This window comes from Ochlerotatus camptorhynchus, unplaced genomic scaffold, assembly GCF_037179485.1.
Source record: "Ochlerotatus camptorhynchus isolate MF236.1 unplaced genomic scaffold, CSIRO-AGI_Acam_v1.1 ptg000324l, whole genome shotgun sequence".
NCBI classification, from domain to species: Eukaryota; Metazoa; Arthropoda; class Insecta; order Diptera; family Culicidae; genus Ochlerotatus; species Ochlerotatus camptorhynchus.
The window spans coordinates 3,566,133-3,586,842 of NW_027040812.1; the positions used below are offsets into that span (position 1 = coordinate 3,566,133).

At 43.3% G+C, this 20,710-nt stretch overlaps 2 protein-coding genes across 3 annotated transcripts in view; one reads left to right on the plus strand and one right to left on the minus strand.

Annotated features, from left to right (window-relative positions):
• Positions 1–20,710, minus strand: part of LOC135707992 (protein O-mannosyl-transferase TMTC1-like) — an 860,006-nt gene that overhangs the window by 568,303 nt on the left and 270,993 nt on the right. The window lies entirely within an intron of this gene.
• Positions 17,532–20,105, plus strand: LOC135707973 (uncharacterized). Its single transcript, XM_065229883.1, has 4 exons — positions 17,532–18,135; positions 18,605–18,724; positions 19,243–19,571; positions 19,626–20,105. The coding sequence occupies exons 1-4, from the start codon at positions 17,532–17,534 to the stop codon at positions 20,103–20,105; spliced, it is 1,533 nt and encodes a 510-aa protein (XP_065085955.1).

The window sequence follows — 20,710 nt, forward strand, 5'->3', positions numbered from 1 at the left end:
TCTGTCGAGGCTATCCGTTCCATTAGGCCGGTAAAGCACTTCTCGTATTTTCTCTTGGAAATACGAGAACTGCTTAGTGCTTTATCCGTGCGCTCTTTCATCATCACCTTCGCGTGGGTCCCTTCACATTGCTCAATGTTGGGCAATGTGAAGGCGGATTCACTTGCGAAGGTGGGCGCTATGGAAGGCGACATTTATGATCGACAAATCGCCTATAGTGAATTTTTCTCTATTTATCGTCAGCAGTCGCTCGTTAGCTGGCAACATCAATGGAGTGAAGGGAGCTTGGGACGATGGCTACATTCAATTATCCCTAAGGTGTCGAAGTTTGCATGGTTCAAAGGGTTGGACTTGGGTCAAGACTTCATACGCGTGATGTCTCGTCTCATGTCCAATCACTATTGTCTAAACGCTCTCTTGTTCCGTGTGAGCTTGGGAGACAGCAATCTCTGTGAATGTGGACAAGGTTACCAAGACGCAGATCACATTATTTGGTCTTGCGTTGAGCATCGTGGAGTCAGATCACATTTTTATGATTCCCTTCGGGCTCGAGGTAGACAACCTAATGTTCCACTTTGGGATATTTTGGCTAGATGCAATCTGGAGTTTATGAAAATCATATATGTTTACTTTAAGAATATTAACCTTAGATTGTAAGTTTGATTAACCTTGTGTTTAGTTTGTATTTTGTACGTGTGGGTTTTTTTTTTCAATGTTTGTTTTCAAGATGAAAAGAAATAATTTCATATTTTAGGATTTATTAAATAGTTGTATCGTAAACCACATTTCAAACCTCCTTCTTCCCTTTTTCCATACAAAAAATTGTAAATCTCCACTATCCTCGAAACAACCGCGAGTACTCGGTCCAGTTCCTTTAACTTTAAATATAAGACAGTAACAATGTATAACGAAAATGATAACTCGGCTCTGTAAAGTTTATTAGATTGAGCCTGTAAAAATAAAGTAATTATAAAAAAAAAATGATTATAAAGATGCTGTTCTTCCGACATTCTCCATCCACTGTTTAGCTGGCAACATTGGTGTGCTTGGCGTGAAGAACAGGGGAAAAAATCCTGGCTACTATGCCACAAATGCAAGATGTAGCGTTGCCAAGAGGGAATCAACTCTGCACACTGTGCCGAAACTCCGTATGACACACTGTTCGGCACGTTACGGTTCACGCTGATACGTATGACACGAAACATAATATACAAATCGGCAACACTGTTGAGCGCTGCAGTTTTTCTAATCGATTCACCCGTTGCTAAGGTTTGTTTACTCCAAATGAAAATAGGTAAGTATTGACTAGTGCAACAGTGATTAATCCTAGAATTTTAAAAGTTGATTGAGATTTACCAAGTTTGTTGCCGTTTTAAAAATGGAAGAGGCATGGGATGAGGTAAGTATTGTCAAAACTGCTGCTCGATTGAAAAACTATTAAATATAACATACAACCTCAACTTTCAGGTGTACTTTTGGAAACAGTTAGAGTTGAGTATAGTCAAATAAATCTTCACATCAAGCATATAAATTATTATGCCAGTGTCGAGAGAATCATTTTTCTGAACAATTTGTTACACCAAATGTATCAAGCCAACCGTGTGAGACAGTATTTAGAGAGCTAAGATCTACGACGACCATGAACCACACTGCCGTTAACTTCACGATGATGGAGGTAGAACAGATAATGCAGAAGGTGCAAATGAAATTATTCATTGTATATCGTAATAAAACAGTGCTGAAATTTCCAAGAATCTAAAGCTTGAGAAATTCAGGGAGTTTTGTAGATATTAATATTGTAGGAATTCAATATGATGTTCTCATATCTTGGTCAAAATTCCGGGAATAGTTAATGCGACATATTAACAGAATCAGCAATATTGGTAACATGTTATTTTTAGTTTATATAAGTTATTAACAAATCGTATAAGTTCAGAAAACAAAGAAGATCTGGACGCAACTTTTCAGCAATTCGCAGAACTTTCTCAAATGGAGGGAACTTCATAGATAAGTTAAATGGATTGAGAAAAAGCTCAGGGTGCTTTATGTATGTACATGGCATATATTTAAACAAGCTTTTTAGAAGTTCAGGAACCGTATACGTTTTACGGAGCTCAGTTGATATGCATGGATTTTCAATATGATTTCAATAAAGTTATTTGGATGTTTATCAATGTTTTGAAAAATGAAATGGTTTATTCAATATTATCCTGAAAATCAGAAACACTTCTTCACAGAATTTCAAATGTTTTCAAACTTAAGGCATATTCAACAAACACGAATAAAACGATGCAACCTTTATATGAGACGTTTGTGTGTAGCAAAATAGTGAATTGAAGATGAAGGCCCTGTTAAAGCAAGGAATTAGTAGTCAAATGGTACACTAACCATCTCTGGTGAATTAATATGGAAATGAACTGACCTTTATGCACTTTATGGGATGCATCCATATTAAAAACTTTGCAACCCATAAGTACCATCCTAATGACGCGTTCATATAGATAAAATTGATAAATAGCAGATTGTTAGCGATGGGCCCAATCATAGATCCACTGGTCAACATTACAGCCAGTTCCCCTATTTTCAGCGGAAAAATCTTACCTTGGTGCATTTTTTTAGACTCACAGGGAAATATGTTATGAAACTTTATGAATAGTCTATAGCCTCCAAAGTTATATATATAAATAATCAAAAGTACGTTTTATTTGAAAGACGCATTTTGAAAAATTTGGAGAGACTTGATACCCTTTGACATGCATTTTTGTAAGGTAGAGTGCACTCATCAACAGAATTCAGAATTTTTTTCGCAATCATATTTCAAGATAAAGTTTGTCTTATCCTTTTTGGGATCAAGTCTCCCACTTCAATTATTATTATTGATTTGACTTATTCAGAGCTTTGAGGTGTACATAAATTAAAAAAAAAAATATATACAGTCCTCAATCTGACGCAAGTGTCAGTATAACATTACTTTCCGTTCAGACAAAACTTTGTGGAACTTTACCTTAAAAACCTGTTTGTATTTTGAGATAACAGGGAGGATCTAGTTTCCTTTACACACCTAAGTTGCTTTAAATAATCACCTTTTGGATTTCCCATTGAGTGGAATAGTGAAGAATGGTAAAAACTTAAAAATTCAAGTAAGTTTATTTGACATCACAGTCCTTTTAAATTTGGATATTAATACTTTTTTACTGGAAAATCAGTTGAGAAAAATAGCGGCTCCAAGCAGGGTGGTAAGCAGGGCGGTAAGAAGGGCGCTCCCCCAAAACCCCCGAAACCTCCGGACAAAACTGCCCCCAAGAGCAGCTCTGCCCAGAACAGGAACAAGACGAAGGGCGAGGCTCTCATCTTCAAGACGGAAGCGTCGAAATACGCGGAAGTCTTGAAGAAGATGAGAACGGATGAGCATCTTGCGGAGATGGGCAGCAACGTGAGGAGCATCAGGCGCACTCGCACCGGTGAGATGCTCCTGGTGCTCAAGCGTGGCGCTAAAGACCAGGGACCAACCTCCCAGAAACTGGCAAAGGAGGTCGTTGGTAATGGAGTGCAGGTGAAGTCGCTAGGCTCGACGATCACCATCCAGGTCAAGGACCTGGACGAAGTGACGGAGGTGACCGAGATAGTCACGGCGCTCAGGGAGCAGTGTCAAGTCGAGGTACCGCAAACTGCGATTACCTTGAGGAAGGGACTGTTTTCCACCCAAGTGAGGCAGCCACCACACCAACCAGAGAGGATGCATCCTACTGGAGGCAATGGCCAAACTGGACGTTGTACTTGCCACCACCGGTTCGGTCATTACCTATAGAAGGAATGGTGCAGAATCCGCCATCGACGTGACGTACTGCAGCCCGTGTTTGGAAGGCAACCTACACTGGAGGATCGATGAGGGTTACACCCATAGTGACCATCAGGCGATTCGGTACAGTGTGGGGCCAGGTGAGAGACGAGTGGCAGGAGGGAATCCTTCCGTTCATGGCATCTTCCCAGATGCGTGGAAGCGGCAGAGGCTGGTGCTGCTCCCGAAGCCAGGAAAACCCCCTGGGGACCCGTCGCATACAGGCCCATTTGTTTGCTGAACACCACTGGTAAACTGCTTGAGAGGGTCATCCTCAACAGGTTGTCGGCTTACACCGAAGGTGTAGACGGCTTGTCAAGCAACCGGAAACGGAGGGGTATTCGCTACTGCACGGTGGTAACCCTAGACGTGAAAAACGCGTTCAACAGCGCGTGCTGGGGGGCGATAGCCTGCTCGCTACATCAGCTCAAAATTCTCGGAGGGCCATACAAGATTCTGGAAAGCTACTTCTTGCCTTGCATCACAAGACAAAAGTGGTCGTAGTCAACAATCGCATGTCAGTACAGCATGCGACGTTGACAGTCGGCGGAAGCACAATTAGGTCTGTGCGCTCTCTGAAACTCTTGGGGGTTATGCTCGATGATAAGCTCAGCTTCGGCTGCCATGTCGAGTACTTCTCGGCAGTGAATGCCAGTAAGCGCAGGCTCCTCGCTGGGGTCGTAGTATCTATTCTCAGATACGGCGGTCCTGCGTGGGCTGCGGTACTGGATATTGACTGCCACAGGCGGAAATTAGAGAGCACACACAGGCTAATGTGCTTGAGGGTGGCCAGTGCATACCGAACTATCTCGAGAGAGGCCGTCTGTGTCATAGCAGGGATGATGCCAATCAGTCTTATCATTAAGGAAGACGTGGTGTGCTATGACGTGAGGACCGTTCGAGGGGTGCGCAACAACGCGCGAGTTGTGTCGACCGTGAGATGGCAATCGGAGTGGGAAAACTCCACAAATGGGAGGTGGACTTACCGCTTGATACCTTCCATATCAAGCTGGGTCAACAGGCGCCACGGGGAAGTAAACTTCCACCTGACACAGTTCCTGTTAGGCCATGGCTGCTTTAGGAGCTACTTGCATACGTTCGGACATGCAAGTACTCCCATCTGCCCCACGTGTGCTGGCGTCGAGGAGACCGCCGAACACGTTGTGCTCGCCTGTCCACGATTTGAGCCAGTATCGAGCGCTATGCTAGCGATATGCGGAGCGGATACCAGACCGGATAACATCGTTCCTAGGATGTGTGGTTCCACCGAGAACTGGAGCGCGGTGGTGACTGCGGTCACCCACATAGTTTCGGAATTACAACGACAGTGGTGTGCCAAGCAGCAGTTGCCTACTGCCCGACTAGATCGATAGAGTATTGCTAGAGAGGCGCCATAGCGCTACAGCGGCCCCTCCCACGAAGTAATGCCTTCGGGCGGTTCCGGGGAGGTCAAGGGCCAAGCGCACAGGGTAAGGTTAAGTGGGTCGAGAGTGAAATTTTCCTATCCCCACACCCTGAGTTTCTTCTCAGGAGTCTGTGAGTAGATTCCCCCTGTATATAAAAAAAAAGCAACCACAATGGAACTCTTGATTGTCTCTCTTTATCAGGTTTTGTTTTTCCCTGTTGCGAAGATTCTCAATGTCTCCCACTGGTCGGCATAGCTGGATGAACACCAGACGAATCTAAAACCACACTACCGTTCATACTGGCGAGAACGCTCTGATGAGACAACGAAACCCCACCCCCAAGCTCCTCCCCTGATCCTATCCTTCAAAAATGTACCCCTCTACCCTCGGATAAGGCGTGGGTATTCGGCCCAACACCTACTAGACGTAGAAATAAGTAAATTTTGTTACAAACAATGAACATTGAATTATCGACTCCGTAAAGCTGACGCGATTGAGCCTTACAACTAGATGAACTAGATTAAAAAATATGTAACTCTATTATTGGACAATCGCAACAATTTTCTCTTGCAGAGCTAGAGTAGGCCTTCTGAACAACAACAAATATAGCTTTACATTCTACCCAAACTCACAGAAGCCATAAATCAAATCAAGGACCTGAAAAATCACTGCTTAAAGTTCTTTAAAGAAGATGACTCTTACAGGTAGTTGTAAACGTAATACAAAACAATAAAACTTGCTCTGTGTAGCTTTATTGCTCGAGGAGTTGCTGGAGGAGCAACAAAATGTTTCGCTGAAAACAAACATCCCTCATAAATAAATCTGCGTACAACTTCGGAACAACATAAATAATAGGAAGAATATGGAATGGAGACAAATATCCCCACTCCCGAAGCCATCTCTCACTTGCTTCATATTTTTTCCTGCCTCAATGGAATCCTCTTCCCTCGTTCCATTCGGTTTTTCCATGGTTTTGTTTGAATAAGTAGCTATAACGTATATTTTTTTTTCTACCAGGAGGGATAAAAGAAAAACGCTAATAAATTATATCAAGCTCAATTCTTAACTTTTCTTTTTTTCCACCTGGATGAGGTTAGCTTTTTCAGCCAGTCAGTCAGTGCTGTGACCTACCTGTTCCCGGATATGCTTCCGGTCCAGTTTGCCCATGCTTTTCCATCGCTTGACGAAATCACTCAAAGTCCAACTTGAATTTTCACCATATGGAGCGGTCAGCAAAACAAAGCGAAAAGGAAACCACGAACTGAACCAAGTTGGACGTCTCTCTGTCAGGTGCGCTACGGCAACTCCGGTCCAGGCGATGGGTGTTTACATGTTTGTGGCCAACCGAGCCTGGTAACAAGACGGAACACTGAACCGAGTGTGAGTGTGTATTTCGATGCTTCCATTCGAACGACAGATCGGACGCGGCTTGGTCCGAGGTCAGGGTGGCCTGTGGCTAAGTGGTTGGATTAAAGGGAATGCAGCTGGATATCCTTTCAGAAATAACAAACAGCTGGTTTCTCGCATTGCATTCCATGTGATTCGGCACACGTGACGTGTCAGTTTAAAGATCTGAACTAAAGCTCGCTTTCCTCTACTAAGTGGATTAATTTATTTCCATTCACACTCGAACCATGCGTATGCAGTTGAGCAGTTCCACGCTACATGACGAATCGGAAAACTTTGCATAATTGTTTGCTATGGACAATCATTCCAATTTTTGCCCGTATGCGACCATTTTGGATGTTGAAGTTTTTAAAATGGCGCATTTGTCGTTTATAAATATATTACTCAAAATTACAACAGCAACAATAAGAATAACCGTGTGTATTCTTCAAAGAAAGACTTTACTATTGTCAACAACTTTATCTATGACATCATTTCGATCAAAAGTGACGTTTTCATGCGACAATTTATTGAAAAATGTCAAAGACGCCAGTTTGAAAATAAAATATACATGATCGAAAATGTCCGAAGTTTTGCAAAAATGTGAACTATTGACCATAGCAAACAATTATGTAAAGTTTCAAGCAAATCGGAAGAGATCGAGTAAATAGTTTTGCTATTTGGCCTGGAACTGCTCAGTTGGAGAATACAGAATTTATTGAACGATGCGGTTATGTCCACTCACGAAACCATTTTCACCGCACACACTTCTGGCTGGTATTGTGTCCAAACGAAGTCACTCTGATACCCGAATACGTCCTACATAGGAAGCGTAAAATAAAACCACATTCGTGCAAATGTCCTCCTTTTCTGGTGTCCCCAATCTCACACGTTTGTACGGACTGCAGCATGTCCCCTTCAGACTAGCCCAGCCGCAGAGCGACTGCGTGTGGAGCAAAAATATCATTTCAACCGACAAGGTATGCAAATTTCCCAGGAACTTGTGCTCCCATTCCAATAATGGCTGTACTGGACATGGCAGACGTCAGATTCTGTGAATTTCTTCACACTAGGGTGGTTCGGATCCGGTGTAATTCTGTTGATTGGCTCCCAACCAGGGTTATGGTTTCCAACATGATCCACCGTGTTGTGATGTTGAAGCAAGCTTGCCTTGATTGATTGAATAAAAGTTTAAAAGATTGCGACCCTATTGCTCCCGGGATTATGTGTCATGGGCGAAGAGGCCGTTCCACTGGATCAGGAAGGAAAACAACCCCGACCGGGTGGTGAGCTGTGTGGGTATAGAAACGTTTTGTTTCGGAACAGGTGAAATGCGGTGACATGGCAAAGAATAGAGGTCGGGCTGTTGTTGGCCTGGAATTAAATGGAAGATGTCTGGACTTTTGTTTTGACGTCGGAGAGTTCGAAATGGGAGTTATGCATGTGATGGAATGTTATTTGTCTGTTCAGTTGAGACCATCATCGTTTGGACATGTTATTCAAATGAATCATGGGCAATGTTTCTGTTGTTATGCGGAATTGCTGGAAAAGTTTTGCATCGGAATTAATTGTGTATTCCAGTCAGGATTGAGTTTTATTCTCCATTTAATTTCTATTCGGATCCGTTTCAACACATAAGCGTTAATGAACTATGCCTGATAAAGGGCGAACACGAAATTATTGCGACACCGAAAATGTCATGCCAATTTTCTTATAATGTTTAGAATCAAACCAAAATGTTAGGGTAGTTTTATACATATATTTACTTCAAAAATCAAAAGAAAAGTTAATCGATAGAGCCTTGAGTGTAAAAATGAACCCATTTTCGCTTGATGACCTCCATCAAAGCCTTTACAGTGTCATCCGGTACCAGTTTCTCAGTTTTTTTTTTTCCATTTTCTTAACATGTCCTTCTCGTCTTTGACTGTCTTCTTGCTCTTCCAAAGTTCCCGCTTCATTATTGCCCAGTACTGCTCCACCGGGCGCAGCTCCGGACAGTTTGGCGGATTCATGTCCTTTGGAACAAAATGGACAGAATTGGCCTCATACCACTCCAGGACACTTTTAGAATAGTGGCATGATGCCAAATCTGGCCAAAATAGCGGAGCTTCGTCGTGCTGCTGCAAGAACGGCAAAAGGCGCTTCTCGAGGCACTCAGATTTGTAGATCTCGCCATTTACTGTGCCCTTTGTCACGAAAGGCTCACTCCTCAGTCCACAAGAGCAGATGGCCTGCCAAATGAGATATTTGGAGGTGATCTTCGACATTTTCTTCTTCTTAAATTTGTCGTCCACATCGAACTTGCTCTTGCCAGTTAAAAACTCCAACCCCGGAATTTGCTTAAAATCGGCTTTTATATACGTTTCGTCGTCCATCACACAACAGCCATATTTTGTCAGCATCTTCTCGTAGAGCTTCCGTGCCCGAGTTTTAGCCGTCGATTGTTGCCGTTCATCGCGGTTTGGGAAGTTCTGTACCTTGTATGTATGTAGTCCAGCTCTCTTCTTTGCATTCTGGACGTAGCTCTGCGATATGCCGATCTTTTTAGCCAAATCACGGCTTGAGACCTTAGCTTCACCTTTCCCTCCGTCTTTTTGTTCTCCGGTCCCGGTTTTCTTCCAGCTCCTTTGCCGTGGTCCAACGTCAACCGCTCCTGGAACCGCTTCAACACTCTGGAGACGGTTGAATGGTGAATGTTCAACATTTTTCCCAACTGCCGGTGCGACAGGTCAGGAAATTCCAGGTGTTTGGAAAGAATTTGTTCTCTCACCTCGCGTTGGTTCACCTCCATTTTCGTTGAATCGAAAAACACGACTTCGAGTTTGACAGCATGTACACAATACACATCAATGAGAAAGTGTTCAAAATTTGGTTGATTTTTACCCAATGGTAAAAAAGTTATGCCCTGTTGAATGTGTCGCAATAATTTCGTGTTCGCCCTTTACTTTATATGTTATCACTGTGCAAGCCCCATGGAAAAGTTAGCCGAATAGATGAGCCTAGAGAGGAAGATAGCAACAACATGCGTGGTTTGATCTGAAGTTATGTTTTCTATACTAAATACATAGGGGAAATGGATGTAATGTCGGCCTAAATGCCCCTTATTTGGGCCCATGCATAAATTCAGCAATCGACTAAATTTTCAATAGTGACCAAAAATATCCATAAGTACCGTCCCAATGACGCGTTTATACAGATAAGTCAGTTGAGCCAACGCTCCCACCAGACTTTAAGGCTTGTACTCGAAAAAAATGCACAATTTTTATCCGTGGGTAAAAATTGATGAAAATCTGGATATAACTATTTGGAAGTGAATTGTTTACATGTGCAAAATTTCATAAGAATCGGCTCAGTGGTTATTGAAATGTCATCGAAACAAAAAGAAATCCGCCGGAGAATTTTGCGCGCCGTCATGGAAAATCCGACTGCGACCATGAGATGGATCGGAAGACAACTGGGAATCACCCATACAACTGTGTCTCGGGTGGTAAAATCGTTTAAGAAGTCCCAGACGACCGAGCGGCGGGCTGGAAGTGGAAGAAAATCGAAGACAGCTGACCCTTTGAAGGCCCGGAAGGTGTTGGACTATTTCAAGCGTAATCCGAACCTTTCGATTTGCGACGAGGCTCTGAAGGCAAAGTGTTCCGCCTGGTTCATTCAGCAAACCATGAAACGAGCTGGGCTTCGTGTATTCAAGGTCCGGAAGGCACCGAACCGGCGTGATCAACAAAACACGGCGGCCAAATCCCGCGCAAGGAAGCTGTATCGAGAGTGGTTAACGAAACCGATGGGTGTGGTTATGGATGACGAAACCTACATCAATTCAGACGCAAAGCAGATACCGGGGCTGGAGTTCTACGTTGCCAAATCACGGTGTGATGTTCCGGAAGACATAAGGAAGAAGAAAGTGGACAAATTCGCCAAAAAATACTTGCTCTGGCAGGCCATATGCCAATGCGGTAAACTGAGTAAACCGTACATTACAATGCGTACCATCAACAGCGAAATTTACAGCACCGAGTGCCTCCAGAACTTAACGGCGCCGGTGGTGTAGTGGTAAGCGTGATTACCTCTCACCCCAGCAGGTCTGGGTTCAATCCCAGTCGGCACCGCCGGGATGTTCTGAGGCATAACATCTCTGATCACGCCTTCCTTCGGATGGGAAGTAAAGCCGTTGGTCCCCGATTCATGAGTTGATGGGTCGATAGGTAGGGTCCAGGTGTGGGAGCTGCCTTCCTGGCACGTCGGTAGCATTGGTGCTCAGCACGGAAAACAAGATCGACGGAAAAAAAAACAAACCAAAGGAGTGCCTCCAGAAGAGTCAGTTTCTCTTCCTGCGGTCCCACGGAGGCGAGACATTGATTTGGCTGGACCTGGCATCATGCCATTACGCGCGATCGACGTTGGATTGGAACAGATACAATAACGTTGTTTTTGTACCAAAAACCGCCAACCCCCCAAATTCACCAGAGATTCGTCCGGTGGAAAGATTTTGGGCCATAATGAAGGCCAAAGTTCGAAAATCGTCCAAGGTGTTTAAGAACGAGCTGGAGTTGAAAAAATAATACATGAAAGTGGCCAAAAAGGTCGACTCCACCATTGCACAAAATGTAATGAGGAGTCTTGAGGGAAAGGTGCGGGCTTTCAGCGATGGAAAGGAAATTGAAGAAAGTAATTATGCCGAACACTTTTGTCTGGTGTATTTTTTTCGAGTATTTGTATGTCCTTTGATCGGTTTGAAAATCAGCCCTTTATCAGCAACATTGATAGCATAGCATTCTACGCCCCTACATGTAGCTGAGTCGACGCTCCAAGCGGTCATCATCATTGGTCTGGTTGATCACCAGGTCTCTGTCAGGTAACTTAGACAGGTATATGTCTGGCTGAAGCCGCCAGTGATACTACGCCCCTAATGATTCGTACAACAAATGGTTCCAGATCCGCACTATCTGCTTCTCGGTGACAACGATAACTTGGCATCCTACGATTTCGACTTCTAGTGGAGTCGACGCTCCCACCGGCCCTCATCTGTCATACGATCGGTTTGAACAACAGCTCCCTGTCAGCATTATTGATAGCATGGCATCTTACTGATGCGACGCTCCTAGCGGCCATCATATTTGGTCTGGTTAAACACCAGCTCTCTGTCAGTGGAGTCGACGCTCCTATCAACCCTCATCTGTCCTTCAATCGGTTTGAGTATCAGCTTTTTGTCAGCAACATTGATAGCATGGCATCCTACGCCCGGACATGTAACTGAAACGACGCTCCAAGCGGCCATCACCTTCGGTCTGGTTGATCACCAGGTCTCTGTCCGATCCGTAATGTTAGCTTGGCATCGTTCGTTCCTGATGTTTAGCTGTTCTAACGCTCCAAGCGGTCATCATCTAGCTTCGGTCTGATTGATCACCAACTCTCTGTCAGCATGGTATTCTAAGCTTCCAATGTCTAGCTGAGTCGACGCTCCCACCGGCCCTGTTTCACTGCGACATTCTTAGCTTGGCATCATATACCTTCGACGGCTGGCCGATTCATCGCAGTCCACGTTCCGTTCACTAGCAACTGTCCCCTTCATCTGTTGAACTGTGCACCGACAATCGTCCTTAGATACTTACTGTTTATCTGTATACATATTAGAAAAGCTTTCATCATCTCTCTCCTTAAAAGAGTGCAAACTCACTGAAGATGTCTCGTGTCATGTGAAAATATAATTGAACTTATTTTTGTAATTTAAGAAAAGATGAGGAGGTTGAATGCCTGCTGGAGGATGGGCTAAATTGTAAAGCTCTCCGGCGGGCTTTTCCCTGCTCCAAAAATAAAATAACAATAAAAATAAAAATTGATAAACTGCAGATTTTAAGCGATGGGCCCAATCTTCGATCAATAGGCCAGCATAAGAGCCGTTTCCGCTAGAATCGAAGTACGTAAAGTAACCCCAACATACATATATGCGGTGTGTGGTACCGTTCCACACCCCTATTTCCCGGCTTCAACCAATTAAGCTGATTTTCTGTAGATAACTATTTATTTTATTTTTATTTAATTTTTAACCACCTTCTTTGACATTTTAGCCATACAGACTGTTAAAAGTGACTTAATCCTATTCTTAAAAACTGGTCTACTTATATTAAAATCAAAAACATCACACACATCACACATCATTAAACAGTCTGCAACATCTATCGAGAGGATTGTTATAACCGTAAGCAGTACGATGTCCGGGAGTCCACAGAAAGTAATAGTTGCGGAGACGGCGAGCTGAAGTGTGGAAATTGATGTTCCTGAGCAAACAACTGCAGTCAATATGATTACTAATCATGTCAAATATGAACATCCTCTGGAAAGTTAGTGTTTGCAGTCCAATAAGCGCATATCTATGCTCGTACGGAGGTAAGCTATCTGGATTTGTCCATGACAGACGTCGTAATGCAAACTTTATAAACTGTTTCTGGATTCCCTCGATGCGCAGTACATGAACAGCATGATATGGAGCCCAAATTTGTACTCCATATTCAAGAACACTGCGGACCATAGAGCAGTACAGCGATTTCAGGGCGTACACGTCGTCGAATTGTGCAGTATTGCGGCGCAAAAATCCTAGTATGGAGTTGGCCTTTGCAACTGTCATGGAAATGTGCTCGTTAAACCGTAGTTTGCTGTCCAAGATTAGCCCAAGATCCTTAATGGCATTAACCCTTTCCAGCGGCGATTGATTCATAGAGTAATCAAAAATGATCGGAAAGTGAGAGCTGGTAAGGGTAATCACTTTGCATTTGGCAGCATAGCCTTGCATTCCATTCATCTGACACCAGGATGACAATCGCTCTATATCAGCTTGTAGTGTGCAACAATCCACGATCGATTTGATCACCCGGTACAACTTAAGATTATCCGCACATAGCAATTTATAGGAACTTAGCATATCACACACGTCGTTAATAAACAGAACGAAAATGAGAGGTTCTAGGTGACTCCCTTGTGGAACCCCCGATGGTATATGGAATACCCCGGATCTGGAATCACGTACCTTAACGAAAGCCTTCCTGGATGATAAGTACGATTTCAACCAACAAACGATCCACGGCGGAAGACCAAGACGGTTTAGCTTCATAATGGCTAGGTCGTGAGGGACTTTGTCAAAAGCCTTAGAGAAGTCGATGTAAACGGCGTCCACTTGCTGACGCTTCTCAATGCTACCTATAAGAGTGTTCGTGTAAGTCATCAAGTTAGAGACTTCAGAGAGCTTTTTCATGAATCCATGCTGAAACTCTGAGATTATGGGTTGAACAGCTGGGTACAACTTCTCATGCAGAAGACTTTCGAGAACTTTGGCCAAGCAGTTCAGGATCGAGATAGGTCGGTAATTTTCCACTTTGTGCATGTTACCGGACTTGAAGATTGGTGTAATTGAGGCGAGCTTCCAGGCATCCGGAAAAACGCCATCCTTAAGTGTTCGATTGAAAATAGGCATAACGGGAGTGGCCAACGATGCTGCACAGTTCTTGACGAAAGACGGTGGAATACGGTTCGGGCCTGGCCCTTTCGATGGATCGACTGAGCAAAGGGCTTTGCGAATAGCGTCTTGACTGAAGATGAGCTGCTGCAGGTGAATGTCGTATTTTGGTAGCTGATCAATGTATTGCTGCGGTGGGGGAGTTTGATCGGGTTCGAAAACAGGTGAAAAGGTCAGCAGAAGCGGCGTCGGTGGTGGAACTTCTACTACCGTAGGTGACGTCCACGGGAATACCAGCTGATCTTTTCCGAGAGTTGATAAAAGACCAGAACGACGATGGATTTTCCTTGAAACCCCTCTGGAGTTTGTCGACGTACTCACGAAAGTGAGCTTCCTGCAAACTGTTATACTCTGCTTCTACTAGCTGCACCGTATACTTGTTTGCTGCGGTCCGGGAATGAAAGTAACGTTTTCGAGCTTTACGCAGACGGTTTCGCAGATTACGCAATTGCGGATTCCACCAAGGTTGTTGGAATTGCAAACAAGATTTTCGTGTCTTCACCGGAACAGTATCTTGGATTACTTTATAGATGTTGTCATAGAATACGGAGACGGCGGCATCAATGGTGTATTTGTATCCAATCCAAGGCGGCAATCCTCGTGTTAACAACATCGAAATCACATTGTGCAAAATTATACTCACTGCGGGTAGCTGGGTACGGGAGCGGATGATCTCTAGAACGGGAGTCAACTTTTAGAACCAACGGCCAGTGGTGACAATCAACTTGCATAATTGTAGAGGGTGGTTCAAACAGCTCGATGCAATCGGAGTCACTGACGAGAACGAGGTCAAGAAGGTTGCCACAACGGCACCGATGGTGTAGTGGTAAGCGTGATTACCTCTCACCCCAGCAGGCCTGGGTTCAATCCCAGTCGGTGCCGCCGGGATGTTCTGAGGCATAACATCTCTGATCACGCCTTCCTTCAGATGGGAAGTAAAGCCGTTGGTCCCCGGTTCATGAGTTTGATGGATCGATAGGTAGGGTCCAGGTGTGGGAGCTGCCTCCCTAGCACGTCGGCAGCATTGGTGCTCAGCACGGAAAACAAGATCGACGGAAAAAACAAACCAAAGGGAAAAAAAAAGAAGGTTACCATTCGTGTTTACCAGATCGTTGATTTGCTTCAATCCAGCCGACAGTATGGACTCCACTACAGCGAGTTCCTGTTCTGATGAAGCATTGAGAGGCAGAAATCCTCTGACGTCCTCATCGAAGTCCCAAGCTAGGCAGATTGTAATCGCCCACAACTATGGTTGTATCGTGAGGGTTCGCCATACCAAGGAGCTGTTGTACGGACTCAGCGTGTTTGGTGTAAATGTCCGGCTGACTGTTTGGTCGAATATAGATGCAGCACAGGAAGATCGATTGGTGTTGTAAATCGACTTGAACAGCAATTTGTTAGAGGTTCTCAACGCCCACAAGATGCACAGCCTTACACTTCAGCTCGGATTTCACGGCAATTAAGACGCCACCGCCACGTCTCAGTGCGCTGGTGCGAGAATTCCGGTCACAGCGGTAGATTGTGTAGTTGCTGGAGAGTTCAGTTTTTGTCCTCAAGCCTCGGACGTTTTGATAATATACGGTCCAATCTGTGCGAATGTTGGCAGGGCCACAAGACGCTAGGTTAGGCGAGGTGCTTGATTCAGCTGACTCTAGGCGTTACTCATTGGACCAGAATCTATGTGCAGTACCGGTTTCCGAAAATTATGCGTTCTCCTTTCATCTTCAACGAACTTCCGAAATTCGATACCTTGTGGCCAAGACAAAGGATCCATCGCTTTTGTCTTCATTTCGAGATTGACTCCAACCTTGAATGAAACGAAGAACAGTGCTGACAAAGGCCGTCCTCTGGGTTTCAGAGATTTGGCAACAACTTCATCCGTATTCAAACAATCTTTGGCAAGTTTCTCGATGTCTACCTCCGATACATCTGGTGATATTTTTGTTAGATACAGCCAGAACTTGACGTCGGATCTACTCATTGGGGCTGATGTCACGTTGAGAGTTGATTGGCCTGTGCCAAGTAAAACTTTGTTAGGCTGATCGGATGCCGATGATTCGTCGTCACGGGGTCTCTTTAGCGTTTTTGGATTACATTCGAGGAGGAAGAGGAGATAGCACTGCTGGAGAGAGCTTGTTGAATCCGCCCTAGATCTCCTGCCTAATTTCGGCAATTAGGCTATTTATCTCACTCTTGATCTCCTCAATTATTTTATAGTACGTGTCGTTGAGATCGATCGTAGCCGCGTTCGTTGGTGTCATAGCAATTTTAAAGCGAGCGTTATCCATGATGTCGTGGCATCCTTTACACATCCAGAAAATAGCACACTTACCGCTTATTTCTTTGTATAGTTCCTCCGTTATTTGTGCACAACTGTAGTGGAAGACAGCTTTACAAAAACCACCGCAAACCACATCCCCAGTGGTAATGCTGCGCGCGCAGCTATGACAAACTTCCGTTGTGGCCATGAGGAACTTTGCTTCTCAGCCGGTTAGCAACGAACGGTGGAGTTGCTCTAATTGTAGTACAGGTACTGACAAACAGATGGCGCCACTAGTGAGATCCAAGAACATCCCAAGATCTGTCACCAGGCTCTCTCTACTTATACGAACACCCGACAAAGAATAGTCGTAGATATGAGGACTCTGGCTTGTTGTGAGTGAAGTTCCAGCGGACTTATTCGGGTTTAGCACCATCCTGTTCAAATCGCACCAGTCAGCGATAGCTGGCCTTAGGAAAAAAAATTCGTATCGTGTGGTTTAGCTATTTTCCAAAATATTTTGAAATCGTCTGCATGTGGTAAACGAGGTCCTTCTAGTTAAATTTTGGTGTCATTCAGGTACAATAGGAAAATTAGCGGATTCAGATGGCTACCTTAAGGAACTCCAGAAGAGGCAGAGAAGGCATTAGAGAGGCAGTCTCCAATCTTGACGTTAGGACGCCAACCGATCCAGTAAGATTGTAACCAATCAAGAAGACAGCCGGTGAAATCAAACCTGGCAAGTTTAGCTACAGCAATTTCGTGGTTGATTTTGTCGAAAGCGGACTCTAAATCTGTGTATTTAGATAGCGTCGGTCTGCAGTCCTTCAGACCAGTGCCTTAGATTATCGTTATTTATTCACGAAAGGAGAAATTATTCTTTTCTCAGTGTGGGATGACTCTTCTTCTATTGACACACAACATCATTTCTGTCATGTCAATGATAAATTAATTTTGTTTACCTTATTGAATGAATAATCCATTTAATGAATTTCAAAAGCCTACAATCATTGATATTTCTTACTGTCAATGGTTTGAAGTGATAATCAGACAAGCAAAGTTGATATTTATCTCTGGTGGTGAAATTTTATAATTGAGAAAGACGAGTTTGATTCTGCATCCGAAATAATGGAAGAAGCAGGTCCATCATCTAAAAAAGGACAACAACGACGCGATGACAACAAGCGCCCTCTCCAGGAAATTGCATTATCGTTTATTCATCGGGAAGGGAACAAAGGTATCTGTCGTATTGAAGAGAGCAGCGGATGTACCTACGTCCAAACGACTATGGATGTCGGTAATTTTATCCGTCATTTCCGCACAAAGCATACAGATGCTGCGAATAAATGTGGCTTGCTGAAAGAAACTGATGCTAGCGCCAAGAAGCCAAGACTGGTGTCCAAACGATCCATAGCCATTGATACGCCGCTGTACATGGACTCTATTGTCAAATTATTGACCTACCATCAACTCCCTCTTTGCTTCGTAGAGTGGGAAGGGATGAAACAACTCATGGACCCAATATCTGCTGCACTTGGTGTTACAGTAAACAGAAACAATGTAAAGATAATCACGCACTCCGTCACTGATCAAATTCGTAAGGGTTTAAGTGATGAACTGAAGAACAGGTTGATTTCACTGAAAGTTGATTCAGCATCACGATTCAACCGACACGTTCTCGGCATAAATGTCCAGTATTTTTTGGATAGCAAAATCGTCATTCGGACATTAGGTGAGTGTTAACATAGCGTTGAAACAAAGAGATTAGTGGGATGTTTCATTCAGGTACATTATGGAGACAATACATACTGCAATGTGGTAGTACAACCGCTATAATTTTACCATATACCATACGGTTTAATCACTTGGTATATGCTAAAACCATAATAGTTGTAAAATCAAATTGTAGTGAGTAGTTATGTTATAGCCAGCGGAAGCATAATTATTGTTCCATTTTCAATTGAGCATCCTAAACACATGGGACAGTTATGTGTTCACTTGTAGATTATACCTATGAGATAAATTTTATGCTTGATTATCCTGAATTAAACTTAAACTAGTTAGCAACTGCTATCATTCTCTTTTGAATGAACTTAATTTAGTTACATGTAATATATTTCATGGTATTTATTTGAAGTACTTTAATATGTAACACCTATAACATTCTTACAAATTCTTGTATTTCCATGTTACCATTCCAGGCATGATTGAGATAAAAAAACGACAAACGGCAGCTTTTTTGAAAATTAAAATTTTAAAGGTTCTTCAGACATACGGAGTTACTGTTAAGCAAATATTTTCGGTAACATGCGACAATGGAGCAAATATGCTGGCAGCTGTAAAAGGGCTGAAGAAAGAATTTGATTTTCTAGTCTCACAGCAGCTAGAAAATGTAGACCTTCTGGGTGGCACAGAAACCGAGGGCTATACTGAAACCGAAACCGAGACTGCTGAAAACAATCAAGACCAAGAGCTTTCCGATGCACTTTCAACTGAATTCCATCAGGATCAGTTGAACCTTGTAAGATGCTCGGTACACACATTGCAATTAGCTATTCTTGACGTTGTTAACAAAAGTGACGAATCCATCAAGCAAATAACTGGTGTGGCAAAAAAATGCAAAGGAGTCAAATATAAGACACATTTTGACTATCACAGTGCTACTTTCCCACCGGTTTGGGGACAAATCAGATGGAGAGGTATTTACATGATGCTGGATTGCTTTCGCAGACAAAAAGAATTTTTCAATCAACTGGCACTCCAATTTCCTGAGCTCGGTAAGTTTAGGATGTGCTTTAGATCATATGGTTTTTATTTTCACAGCCTTGATTTACAGCTCTCACTCCGAAACTCTGGGATTTCATTGAAAATTACGTTCAAGCCTTCGAACCTCTTTACATTTGCACCAAAAAAATGCAAGCAACTCACGTTTCGTTGCCAGATTTTTATTTATCATGGCTGATGGCAATCAACGAAGTTCAGAAGATGTGTTCGAATCCGTTTGCTCAGCCACTGACTAGATCCTTAACAGACCGCCTTGGCAAGCTAGAGAAGTCACAAGCATTTCAAATGTCACTGTACATGGATCCACGTCTGAACTATTTGAATTCAAAATTGTTCAGCAACGATGAGAAGCAATATATACAGATACGATATTACACGTATCTTGTAACCGCGATAAGTGATAAACATCTTTTAAAAATTTTATTCTCATATATTTAGAACTGCATTAAAGACACCTGGAACAGGATCAACCAACTAAAACCGTCTACATGTTCCAGTGAAACAGTAGAAAACGAGACCAACAGCAGCAGCCAATTTGACGAGTTCCTCACCGAACTTTTTGGTGGAACTCTGTCGAACACGGAAAACTCAAATGACTCTTCGTTTGAGCAACAGTTAAGAGCACTAGATGCTGAACCGCGACAAAATCACTCTTTCGATGTGTTTCAATATTGGTTGATACGACGAAAGACTCATCCAGAACTCTTTGAGGTAGCCATGGTTGTGCTAGCAACGCCATCAAACCAGGTGTCTGTAGAGCGTGCATTTAGTGCACTTGCGTTGGTTCTATTATCTCACAGAGCTACCTTGGGGCATGGTGCATTGGAGGACATTTTACTAGTAAAACTAAATCGAGACATTTTTGAGAAGGTATCTGCATCATGCGATTGGTCTGGCATTGTAGGGTGTGCTAAATGATTTCTGAAAGTTTTTTTTGTTAGTACGTTATGGCATCGAATACATGAATACAATAAATATTTGCATAAAAACTATACATCTAAATAAATGTTCTTTCATAAAAGTTCAACCAGTAAATAAGCACCAACACAACCGATTGTAGAAATTCCCTTATAAACTCTTATTTATTTGCATCCTGACGACAGTTTACATTACGATCTCCTACCTTCAACAAAACATTCACTGAAACAAGAACTCTTCGTTTTCTCATTACACTTTTCAGGTTTTCTCAATAGCACAATTTCAATTCACCCACCAATATTAACACTAACTTCAACAACCATCCACGACACTTTTTTTATCAACCTACTGACGCAATTTAGTTTAACAATGAAAGTCGTAGTCCTGCTCGGATGAGATGCTCGAATAGGTGAAGCTGGCGGGTTTTTCGTGTTGAGCCGAGTTGCTGAAATTTTTTCCTTTTCCGGTTTCTGCTGCGATGGGCACAGGTAGACTTCTTTGCCGTTCTCCCAAATTGTTTTAAGTTGGTCGTCATGCGGGTTGAAGATTTTGTGGTCATTTTCCAGCTTGGAGAGAAGCTGCAGCCGGTGGATGTGGTTCTGCTA

What these genes read in the sequence shown, in the direction of transcription:
- LOC135707973 (XM_065229883.1), top strand. Translation starts at nt 17,532, where the DNA reads ATGGAAGAAGCAGGTCCATCATCTAAAAAAGGACAACAACGACGCGAT. An exon ending in AATCGTCATTCGGACATTAG is followed by an intron (nt 18,136 to 18,604) that starts GTGAGTGTTAAC and finishes TTACCATTCCAG; the next exon opens with GCATGATTGAGATAAAAAAA. An exon ending in GGTAACATGCGACAATGGAG is followed by an intron (nt 18,725 to 19,242) that starts CAAATATGCTGG and finishes GATTTACAGCTC; the next exon opens with TCACTCCGAAACTCTGGGAT.